Source organism: Sorghum bicolor, chromosome 9 (assembly GCF_000003195.3).
Source record: "Sorghum bicolor cultivar BTx623 chromosome 9, Sorghum_bicolor_NCBIv3, whole genome shotgun sequence".
Lineage (NCBI taxonomy): Eukaryota > Viridiplantae > Streptophyta > Magnoliopsida > Poales > Poaceae > Sorghum > Sorghum bicolor.
This window is the reverse complement of record NC_012878.2, coordinates 9,900,282-9,912,912: the sequence shown is the minus strand read 5'-3', so window position 1 is coordinate 9,912,912 and position 12,631 is coordinate 9,900,282. Positions and strand designations below refer to the sequence as shown.

Here is a 12,631-nt window from a genome sequence, read left to right as displayed (position 1 = left end):
ATATCCTACATTTTATTGTGTTAGTTTTGAGACATTACGAAGTAGTGACACTTCAAAGCCGACCTATTTCCTTCATGTTTACCTTTTATTGCTGGTCTTTCCCATATATCTGTTTATGCTCAATTTATTGTTAAATTCAAGGATTCTTTTTGTCAAGCGTTTCTCCAAACCAAACCCAAGATCTTTTCACTTATCATATCCACCAATATTATCTTCCCAAATAAATACTCCAATTCCTTACTCCATCTACCATTTGTAAAATCCCCTCAAATCCCTTGAAAAAGAAGGCAGATCAGAAAATAAAATAAAAATAAAATAAAATAAAATAAAAGAGGCACCAATTGACATTCCTCCACCAAATCAAACACATGTTCCTTTCACTTATCCTATCGGAATCATGGGGAGCTGATACCTTCCTAATACTTTTAGTGCTCCCCAAGATGCAATCCATACCATTGAGAGGTAAAAGAAGGTGCATCTGACCTGGGCCCATTTCAAACCACCTCTCCTCTTTGCCTACAAGTACCGCATGCCTAAGAACCGACTTATGCAAGCTATAAATAGAACTCCACTTCTAGAAAGAAGAGATACAATATTGAAAATCTCATGATAACACATTAAGATTATTATGCAATGCATCAAAGAAAATAAGTTAAGAAGTAAACCATAATTCTTATTTATCTCGTATATGTTCACATCTATATGATATTCCTCGATTTACTTCCAAACATGGATGTGACTAACAGGTCATCATCAAACATGCTTATTTGAAAAAAAAAGAAGAAGAAGACTAGAAAATTTGAAATAAATGATGTTATCACTACTAAAAAAATTGTGAGGCATTTTGGAAAAGGCCTCGGAGGTGGACAGGATATCCAACTTTCATTAACCGAGGCAGTTACAAATAACCGCCTCAGTTAATCGATTTACAGAGCGGACAACATAAAATGCTCGCCTCGGTTAACTTATATTAACTGAGGTGGTTTATTGTAATGCAACCGCCTCGGTAAATCATTAACTGAGGCGGTCATCATAATACAACCGCCTCGGTAAAGTAGACCCAGCCCGTTAGCCTACATCAACCCAATATCAATCATCTTATATAAACAGAGAGTTAGGGTTTCTCACATCAGCCTCTCACTCCCTTAACCCCTCCCTATCCTTAGCCACAGCACGACCCCTTCCCATCTCGTTTGCTTGACACTCCTCCCCTAGCCCGACGCTCCTCACATCCCGTTGTCTTCTCCCCTCCCGTCAGTGCCCCCTTCCCTCCCGGCGGTGGCCCCTCCCCTTCTCCCTCGGCGGCAGACCTCCCCTTCCCTCTCGTGGTAAGGGCCTCACCACCCCGGCGGCGAGGGTCTCCACCACCCTAGTCGCGAGCTGCTTCGGGGGCGGCGGATCCGCGGGCACGGCAGGTGTAGCTCCCAGTGGCGCTGCTCCCCTCCTCCATGTCATCCTCTCCGCTGGTGACGCTCTTCTCTAACCAGATCCAGACGCACGACAAAGCATAGGCGACCGGATCCAGACCTTCACTATGCGGGGACTGGCCTCTTCTTCTGCCCTAGCACTTGGGGGCCTTCCTCTCCCTTTGGTGGGCGGATCCAGGTAGGAGGAGCTCTCAATCAACCCCCACGGTGGCGAGCGCGGCCCTAGTGGCGGTGGCGGCGTGCAGACGATGGCGGTGGCCGAGTCTGGCGTGGAGCTAGGCCCAAATGCAGGCCTGTTAAGGGCTAGATCTAGGCTTTTTTATTTTTTTAGATTAACCATGGCGGGCATGGAATTGCCTCAGTTAATGGTCACATTTACCGTGACCTTACCAAAAACCACATCGATTAATCTTATTTGCTTCTATCGACCAATCTTACTCATTCAGTTAATAAGTTCTGACTCTATCGAGCCATTTTTTATTATAAGATCAGCCCATGTGACCCATTGATCATGCTTCCATGGGTCGGATCAACTATCTAATTGGTCAAGGCGGCCAATTCCCATCCTAACCCATCGAGGCCAAGGCATGAGACATGTGACGCGGGCTTTAGTAGGAGTCTACATCGTGCCCAGTGGAAGCATCCCTTTATCATCTGAAATGCACACGCGGATGTGAGGCTGATGAAACTGACCTAATAAATTGATGTCTATATGATGCAACTTTTCTACATTGTGAAGTTGAGCAGACTATATGGACTTTCTAGTGGCACATCCCGACTTCGGTAGAAAGAAACAAAAATCCTAATAAACCAGGCAGAGCATTTTTTTTCTCTCCATTTCTCTGTTGGATTTACACACATACTATAACCCAAAATTATTATATAATGATGAGTCAAAATAAAAAAATTATCTGAAATGTTCTAGACAAAAGGTTATTGAAAGGTTGATTAATCTGAAAGAGAACCTTTCATCATGTGAAATGCTCCAGAAAAGAAAGCAAGAAGAATCATCATCTCAAAGTAAGTAATGGGAACACTGGGCTAAACTATATTTTTGGCACTTTGGCAGCATTCCGTGCACTCCAAACCGGCCCTTTCTTCATTTATTATTGTTGAGGATCGTACCATTATTTGATCTCAACTTCACTCTAAAAGGCTTATTTGGCACAGCTCAACTTTACTAGAAAAGTTGTTTTTTTAGAAAATATCTTTATGAGCAACTTTCTAGATGAAGTTGAGCTGTTTTGGAAAAAGTGTTTGGTAAAATAGCTTCACCAACTACTTCATGCATAGATGAGAGAGAGAAATGTGAGAGAGACTACAATAAGCTACTTTTTTCAGCTTCATCTCAACTTATATTTTTGTGAGAGGAGAAGAAAAACACCTTCACCCATAAAGCCGTTTTAGAAATAATTATTTGGCAAAAAGAAACAGCTCACAACAGCCTATAAAGCTATTGTGAGTTGTACCAAACGGAACAAAAGAATAAGCTCTAAAATATATAATATAATAAATTAACAATCATATAAATAATAAAATGCGGTTCAGCACAAGCTAGGCGCCTAGGCTCGCTCTGAAAATTGTCAAAGACCACGTCAACACAAAAACCAAAAGGACAAAAACGACGGACCTTTTTCACTTCCCCGTGAAGCTACGAGCACCTGATTGCCGTGACAATCCTGGTAAAGCGTACACGGAACATAGCCAATTCGTCCGAACTACTACTCTACTTTAATTTGAGAGGTCAATTTGTTGGGAGATGACCTTATATATACACACGAGGGTGCGCGTGTGCAAGGACGAAGCCAGAAAAAAATTTAGAGGGGGCTGAACAAAAGTTCTACATCAACTTAGCTCTACTATTACCCCTCGTAAATATAGATTAATGATGAAGTTCACAAAATATATCTAAAAAATAAAGTTCTTAGCCCACCCTACCTTATAAATTTGTATCTAAAATTAAAAGGAGAGCACTAGAAATTCTACTGAGCCAGGAGCGGTAGGGGGGCTGGAGCCCCCCTAGCCCCACTACTGACTTCGTTGCTGCGTGTGTATTCATAAAAATGAGTGTGCGCTCGTGTTTGTGAGCGTCTGTAACTAAGTCTCACAGAAAATATATGCATACGCACCACACTCACGATCCAAGAATGCTAAGAGTGAATCCCATGAAGAAAGTATTAGCTTCCATGAACTTCCCTCTGATCAGCATCTGGGAGAGTTCTTTCTAACTAGCTAATACTAACCCTGCCCTGAACACATTCACAACTGTAAGCCAGAGGATAACCATAATTTGCCACCTCTTTGACACTGAAAGACTTTTCTAGACCATGTATAGATTTTTTTATATGGGCTTACGGAAACTAGCCCATGTATACACTTTAACACGGTGCAGTGAATCCATGAATAACTTCTTTGTTTCTAACAAATGCATTCTTTCTGTACTTACAATTAAACTTTTTTTTTTAAAAAAAAGGACAACAAAATCTCAACGATTCACACGATATGATGACAAAAGTCAACGAAATTTCCTTCGCAAAAAAGTAATGAAATTCCATCAGATACTAATAAAGACGATAGCATCGCATGGCGAATTCGAGCTCTGGGTCAGCCGCTACAAGCATGTTGATCACGCGAGAGCAACTCATCAACTAACTCCCAAATGAGGGAGTTTGTGTTCACATCGCCCATGTAATTTAAAACAGTTTTTATATGCATGCATTGTGAAGAATTCCCGGACACACCACACATGCATACGAGTAGACTAGTCTCCGTGTTCAGTCGACGAAGGAAATCAGGATAATAAATCTTTTTAGGAGACAACCACACGGTGCATCTCGCCATCTAGCTGGAGCCTGGAACTGCTGGACCCCATAAATAGTGCTTGATTTAGACCAAGCTGCTCCCTCATCATCATCTTCTTCTTCCTCCTCGCAACACGGAGCGGTCAGCTGCTGCTGCTGCAGGCAGAGATGGCAGGAGCAGAGGTTGCAAACGGCGCCGTGCACGAGGGCGGCGCCCTGGCTCTGGAGGAAGGCAGAGGAGGAGACGAAGCAAGGTGTGAGAGCTCCGAGCAGGACGGAGCCGGTCGTAGCCGCCCCATGTTCTCCGTGCCGTTCGTGCAGAAGGTATGCTTCTCTTGCTTTCAACCATTTGATGGCTGCTTCACTTTCTTTCTTGCAATTCAGCAAAAGGTATGCTTCTTGCATGCATGCTTAGCAAAAAAAAAATCATGTATCCTTGGGGAGGGATGATCAGTAGTGTTCAAACACTCTTACGGAGCAACAGACAGAGGAAAGAACAAGATGAAGAAAAAAGAACTGCTCATGTCTTCTGATCTGAGTTGTGCGCCAGAAATGGCCAAATTCAGAAAAATACTGTAATAAGTACACGGGCGGCTAAGGGGAAAGAAAACTCCAAACATTTCTTGTGCGTTGTTGCTACATACTTCACAACATCTTTGTCGTGTGATTCATCCAATCGACATCCAGTCCAGACAAAAGAATAATCAGTCGGCAACTAGGTGAATGAAGCAACCCCATATGTGTGATGTGAACGCGGCGATGTGTGATTCTGATGCAGATCGTCGCGGAGGTCTTGGGGACCTACTTCCTCATCTTCGCGGGGTGCGCGGCGGTGGCGGTGAACCTTCGGACGGGGGGCACGGTGACGTTCCCGGGCATCTGCATCGTGTGGGGGCTGGCCGTGATGGTGATGGTGTACTCCGTCGGCCACATCTCCGGCGCGCACCTGAACCCGGCCGTCTCCGTCGCGTTCGCCACCTGCGGGCGGTTCCCCTGGAAGCAGGTGCCCGCGTACGCGGCGGCGCAGGTGATGGGCGCCACGGCGGCGAGCCTGACGCTGCGGCTGCTGTTCGGGAACGCCAGGGAGCACTTCTTCGGGACCGTCCCGGCGGGCTCCGACGTGCAGTCGCTCGTCATCGAGTTCATCATCTCCTTCAACCTCATGTTCGTCGTCTCTGGCGTCGCCACGGACAACAGAGCCGTAAGCGCCGAAACCATTTATTATATAATAGTAATTCTTATCCTTATTATTATTCCCGTGCCACCTCAAACTTTGACCATTATCGTCATGATGAAATACTATGCTCGGTCGATTCGTCACGGGTCCTGCTTGTTCAGCTTCAGTTGTCCACCATCAATCGCCAGCATCCAATTTTTTTTTAAAAAAAATATGCAACAGTACTCCTCTCCTAATATCTAGGATTCCACTATAAGACTCAAATCGTAGACTTAGACCCCCAAAAAAAATCAAGAACCGAAACAAAAATACCAACATCGAATTTTTTAGACCTTATTCGGTTTCTAATTCCTAGGAACTGAATTTATCTTTCATCGGCAAACCGAATTTTTCATTAGACTTGCACTACTAATAGCCAGCCTAGGAGTTTAAAGTTTTGAAGTCAGAGATGTTTTCTCTTTTTAGAAAGCATATTGAAGAGTCTGAAAAAGTATATATAGATAGATTGACTAACAATCGAAAATTTAAAACGAATAAGTAAATAAAGGAGGTCATCAGCATTTTGAAACCATCAAATGGCTATGTTAACCATCGCTGTTCAGAGCGTTGCTTTCTAGTTGGATTATGGTTGCCTGTCACTTTTAATGAAAACCCACCGTACCCAAGGACAAGAAAAAGCGTTGCGTTAGTATAACCATAGAAGCTTATCGCTATCGGGATTTATCTCACCGGACTAAAATTTATGCGATCTTATAGCACAACACACACAGCCGTAAGTTAGTATCTGTTCTCCACTAGGAACTTTTTGACCATTGTCACATGCTTTATCACTGGTTGAATGGTCACAAATAGCATTAACGAAGTTAATATTCAGAACATCAAACGTGGCTCTTGACATGAAAACTTCCCTCTCACAAAACAAGAAAAACTTAAAGTACTCTCTCTATTCTAAATTGTAATTTATTCTGATTTTTCTAGGTACGTAGTTTCTGTTGCATACCTAGATATATGTAAAACTCGTATATCTAGACTAGAAAATCGATTTACAATTTAGAATGGAATTGTAGTAGTCTCTCCGCTCTAAATTATAAATCTTTTTGACTTTCCTGGTACATCAATTTTGCTATATATATTTAGATATAGATGTTGCTATATGTCTAGACATAACATATGTCTAGATATATAGCGAAATCGGTATACCAAAAAAGTTAAAGCGACTTATAATTTGAAACAGAGAGGGTACTTAACATTATACTAATAATTTAATAACTTTGTTCATCATGGCTGTGCAGAAAACTGATTATTCCTAGTTGGGTTGGTTGCATGACGTAGGCACTGAGTGTGCACGCATAGAATTGTGTGCCTTTTAGAGGAACAACAATAATGTCTCGGCCATAAAAGGAGCTGGGTTAAAAGAAAAGAAACAGAATAGTTGAAATAATAGTACTCCTTAAGGTTAAGGAACATCGTATACATGGTGTCTGACACATATGCATACAAGAGACCAGGCTAAAAAAAATGGATTGACGAAATCACTAAAAAGAATCAGTGTTAACGCTCATGTCTTCAACCTCAAAATTGGATAAATAGTCGACAATGCAAGCATCTGTACTGAATCTTGGACTCAAGCAACCCAAGTCAATAGATCATATGGTGCAAACATAGAATTGGGTGCCTTAGTGAAACTAATCATAAGCACATTCTCTTTCTTTGTTAAATCTCTCTTCCTCATAGACAAAATTCTGACGTGCACACCCTTATAAGGAGCTGACATGTAACATTATCCCTGCTCTTTTGCAGATTGGCGAACTCGCTGGCCTCGCTGTCGGAGCTACCGTCCTGCTAAACGTGCTCTTTGCCGGGTAATTAAATGCATGCATATATCTGCAACAGTGCGTTAATTGAAAACGCAACTGATGTGATGCACTGCGCGCACAGGCCTGTATCAGGAGCGTCCATGAACCCGGCGAGGACCCTAGGCCCGGCGATCGTCGTCGGCCGCTACGCCGGCATCTGGGTGTACTTCGCCGGGCCCATATGCGGGACGGTGGCCGGAGCCTGGGCCTACAACCTCATACGCTTCACCGACAAGCCGCTGCGGGAGATCACCCAGACCTCCTCCTTCTTGAGAAGCGTGAGGAGGACCTGAACTGGAGAAGCTGCCACCCAAACAAGCAACTCTCTGAAGATAGATACAGTTAACAGTGCTGTTCCTTTATTTGTAGCTACTCTCTCTCTCTCTCTCTCCTTTTGTCAATTAATTTACATATTATATAGTAATATGCTTGGCTTGTTAGATTAAAACGCTGCAAGATTGGGTCACCTAACTGAGGTTTATTTTTCTTCGCGAAGAAGAATTACCCTTCACCTTTTATTTAGGGATAAAGGTAAAATGAAGAAGAAATCATCAGCTATGCTCGTGTCTGTGTTTTCTTCTCTCTAATTTTGATTTTAAATATAAAAAAGAATATAAATAGAATGCTTTAGAACGAGCCATTAAGGCAGCTCAACGAGCTTTTGGTTTGAATTAGTTCCTAGGCCGTCTTTTTTTTTCTTTTTTGCTCTTTTTTTTTAAGTTTCTCGTCTCTGGTAGTAAGATTTTAACATCTAGACTTTGGTCCTGGCGCCGTAGGCACTGGCGCCAAGGTCACACGGCACGGCGCCACCAGAAGTGGCGTCAAGCTACCCTCTCAATTTTCGCTGGCGTGGCGCTGACGTGGCGAAGACCATGGCTTCGTAGATCTTTGGCGCCAAGCCTGGTGCCGTGGATCTTGGCACCAAGCTTGGCTCCAGCCGCGTTGGCATCAAGCCTGTCTTACATGTTAGCGTATCTCTTTCTCTCTTTCCTCTTTCTTTTTTTTCACTTCCTTTCTCTCTGAGCCGATGTGCTGCCGACCGTCTGCTCTACTCGGAGCCACTGTTCTGCCGGCCGTCTGCCCTGCCCCGAGCCGCTGCATGCACTATTATGGATTGTATGTACTGTATGGACTATTATTATAGATTGTATGGACTTTATGGACAATTATAAACTCTGTGGACTTTTAATATGCTCATGTATATGGTTTGAGATGATTGTGGTATATATTTCATCATTTTATATACTCATGTCATATTTGTATAAGGATTGCATCAAAAAATCGGGGAAACTCTGTCGAAATTTTCTTAGATAAGTACATTTGTGCAGAAAACCTAGAGCATTTAGCCTTTTTCAGTGATTCATCATGTTACTCTCATATCGTGCAAAGACTTTTACAGACGAATTGATTGATCACCACCGTCCCTTCTCAAATAGGCTTTTCAGTTTTCGAATCTAGCCTTTTCCAGTGACTTTCGCAATAGGCTTTTTAGTGATACCTAGTAGGCTTTTCAGAAGCACTTATTCCCCATTACAACGACTACTAAGTCTCAGGCTGCCTATATACATATAGTGGTGGAAGTGTTGCTACTCACTTCAAGCAAGAAGTTGGTTAAGTTGAAGTAGAAATGTTTGGAGGGTCATCTAGAGGAAAGGTAAAGGGAAAGGGGGACGAAGGGAACTCCTTTTCTATGGGAGGGTTCTCTTGGTCCTGGAGACTTTGAGGAAGCACTTTATGATAGGTTCCCCATTGAGAGCAAAAGTGATTTCATCAAAAAGGCACCACTAAGAGGATATGATGACCGGAAAGAAGAGTGACCAAAATGCATGCATGGTGAGGACTACTTGGTGCAGATGTTCAGGGAGGGGATAGATAGAGGTTGTCATTTCTTTAAATGCCTGCGAGCATGGGTAATTGATATTATTATTCATTGATTCAATATGTTACTATTTTATACTACAACTTATACGACATATTTATTGCAGTGTTCCTTGTCTGAAGAAAATTGTGCGTTCACTAGGTGGGTTGATCCTAGACCTATTCATCCGTACGCGGAGTACATCTACTACCTATAGGACCATATCTTCGATTTAGAAAGGAAAGTTGGTAGTGGTTACAAGGATGACAAAGAGGACGACAACAATAATAGTGTCGGTTCATAGGACGCACTTTGCCATCATCCATACTGCACCTACCCTAATCACAAGAACAAGGGCCCTCATCCACCCCCACTACCAACAATGGGAGGATACTGCAGAGAAGGTGTAACACAATTTGCTATGTAGCCACACTACTAGGTCAAAGTAAACTCATTCACAGGACACATCCATATGTTCGTTGTTTGGTTAAATTACCTAAGAAATGTTAGGGTTAGACGAAAGAACTATATACCCTTGTTTGGTACATGTTCTCACATGTCATGTCATATGCTTATTGTTGGCTTCAATTACCTAAGGCATGTTACGTTTAGTCCAGGACCTCTGTACCCTAGTTTGGTACATGTTTTGACATGCCATTTCATGTGTTGCGCGGTGTGAATTATGTAGTCTGCTAGTTCATTTATATTTTATTTGCAATACTTCAACTTGTTTCACCGCCTTCGCAATATTGAACTAAATATAATGACTACTAAATGAAATCATAAACACATATGACAAGTACAATAACATTTGAAATATATGACAACAAACTAAATAATGCATAACATGCCCTAGGTACAACCTTACTTAAAGTGCATTACATGATAACACATTGCAAAGTCCAACACTAAACAACATTGTTCGTGAATAGAACTAGCAGGTCATGTAAACTACTGAGTGCAACGAGGCCACTTTCCCTTCCTCTAGGCATCGGGATTCTCCTCCATTGCTGCCTTCGCTCGTCATACACGCTCAAGCTTCTTCTCCTTCTCCTCCCTGTATGCAACAACATGTCTCCTTTCCTCCTCTTCATTGTGCTCTTTCTGTAGAGCCTCCTCTCTGTGTCTCTTCTCCATATCTCTGCATGTTTCTCATCCCACTCCTTCAGGTCTTGTAGAAGCCACTTATCTAACTCCTTGATCTCAATGTCGATCTGCTGCTCAAAATCATAAAATGGTGGAGGGGCCTGCAACAAAGATAATTATTACAAAACAAATAAATCTGGCTTCATATGACAAAATACTTAATGCACAATAAAGTTTCTCACAATAAAGTTATTGCAGCGCTGTTGCAGTGTAGGCTCCCATGTAAAATTGGAACACGTTCCAATACCTCTGCTTATAGGTTTTCTCATCTTTAGGAATTTCTACCTTGGAAGGATCACCACAAAAGCATATGGATCTTGGAACACCGCTAGGAAGAGGCTTTAGGCCGTAAGGACTTCCGGTCGTCTGGCCATAGCTACAACTAAAACAATTTCCTTCTAATAGTTGAACCAAAAACATTAAACCCTAAACTTAGGGTTTACCAGATAATGCATAAACAATGAATGCATACCTTGATTTGCTAGCCTTTCCACGCTTTGGCACCCTATGGGTGTATATTACAAATAAATTTTAAAAAGAACATGAAACCCTAAGTAGTGATGATTCTTAGGTTCAAAAATATGACTAATATATACTGAATCGATACTATAAAAACTAGTAGAGGAGAGAGCATACCTTGCTCTCCAAGATCTACAGATCAAATCCAAGTTCCCTCAATAGAAAATGTCAAATCATGAGATAGGGGAAAGTGGTGACACAAAAAAAACCTGAGAGGGAGGAGAAACAAAAGAAGGAAGCCTCGGAGAGGAAAAGAGGCTGGCCAATGGTAATGGTGCCAAGCTTGGCGCCAATGGTGACAACCTCAAGGTGCCCGCCATGTCAGCTAGAACGGCGACGTGGTAAAAAACCATGGCGCTAATGGGGCTGGCCCCAAGACGTGTTACCTTGGTGCCATTGGCAATGGCGCCAAGGCCTGGGTCTATATTCTAAAATCAAACATTTAGGGATGTATTTGAGAGAATCTTTCAAAAAAGGTAAAAAAACAAAAAAGACCAGTTCCTAGGTCACGATCTGGATTGTGTTCCCATGTCACATCCTGATTCATGACTCTTGAGAGTGGTGACTCTTACTCACATGGACTTATGTTCCCATGTCACATCCTGATTAATGACTCTGAGAGTGGTGACTCTGACTCACATGGACTTATAGACCTCAGGATGGTTTTGTCAAACCATAAGCAACTAAGGCCTTGTTTAGTTGCGGAATTTTTTTGAATTTCGCTACTGTAACACTTTCATTTTTATTTGACAAACATTATCCAATTATGGAATAACTAGGCTTAAAAGATTCGTTTCGCAATTTACATACAAACTATGCAATTAATTTTTATTTTCATCTATATTTAGTGCTCTATGCATGTACCGTAAAATTCGATGTGACAGAGAATCTTGAAAAGCTTTTGGTTTTTTGTGGAAACTAAACAAGGCAGCAGGCGTCATGCAACTTCTGAACTCACGGCATGTTTCTACGTCCCATGTTTCTCCGGCATGTCAAACATTACCACGGCAAGTTGCCTGGCATATGACGATGTGGTACTTATACCAAGGAATTGACATGTTTTCACCAATACTAAGTCAATCATAGGCCTTGTTTACTTCCACTCCAAAATCCAAATTTTTTTAAAGATTCCCCGTCACATTGAATCTTTAGACGCATGTATAGAATATCAAATATAGATAAAAATAAAAACTAATTGCACAGTTCGATCGGAATTTACGAGACGAGTCTTTGGAGTCTAGTTAGTCTATGGTTGGACAATAATTACCACAAACAAACAAAAATGTTACAATGTCGCAAAAAAATTTCCTTCAGAAACTGGGCCCTACTCACATTCAATTCTGAACTCACGCATAACGCAGATCCCGCTGCATCTCCCTATTGGTAAAAAAGAGAACCAATACCAAGATACTAGAACATTGTTGCCGATTTTATAGCTCGGATACGTGAAAACTTCAGTAATGAAAAAAAAATCCGGAGATTTAATTGATCCATTGACCTTAGTATTCATGATTAAGGAGGGCGTAATGCAAACTATAGAGGTCGTTGTTTTCTTTGTATGCAACTGTCATGTTGTATATAGACTATAGGGTGGCTTCTATTTTCTTGCTAGGCCCGTAACTGCAGTAGCTTGTGCTTTTGCGACCTCGTTGAAAGATACCACACAATACCATCCCCTCAATGATGTGAAATGATGAACCTTGTTATCCACACTTTCTAAAATCAAAGTTTGATCGGATAGCATGTTGGTACTCAATTCCCCAATTCAACCACTCTATTAAGCTCGGGTTACATGGTAACTAGTACATATCCCCTCCGTTCTTAGTTGCAAGACATTTAAGGCCTTG

At 41.9% G+C, this 12,631-nt stretch overlaps 1 protein-coding gene across 1 annotated transcript; it reads left to right on the top strand.

The window, feature by feature from the left end:
* On the top strand, positions 4,170 to 7,819 carry LOC8055735 (aquaporin NIP1-3). Its single transcript, XM_002440729.2, has 4 exons — positions 4,170 to 4,552; positions 5,007 to 5,429; positions 7,206 to 7,267; positions 7,344 to 7,819. The coding sequence occupies exons 1-4, from the start codon at positions 4,397 to 4,399 to the stop codon at positions 7,552 to 7,554; spliced, it is 852 nt and encodes a 283-aa protein (XP_002440774.1). The 5' UTR covers positions 4,170 to 4,396; the 3' UTR covers positions 7,555 to 7,819.

Coding starts and splice junctions, on each gene's coding strand:
- LOC8055735 (XM_002440729.2), top strand. CDS start 4,397: ATGGCAGGAGCAGAGGTTGCAAACGGCGCCGTGCACGAGGGCGGCGCC. Junction 4,553..5,006: donor CCGTGCCGTTCGTGCAGAAG/GTATGCTTCTCT, acceptor ATTCTGATGCAG/ATCGTCGCGGAGGTCTTGGG. Junction 7,268..7,343: donor CTAAACGTGCTCTTTGCCGG/GTAATTAAATGC, acceptor CTGCGCGCACAG/GCCTGTATCAGGAGCGTCCA.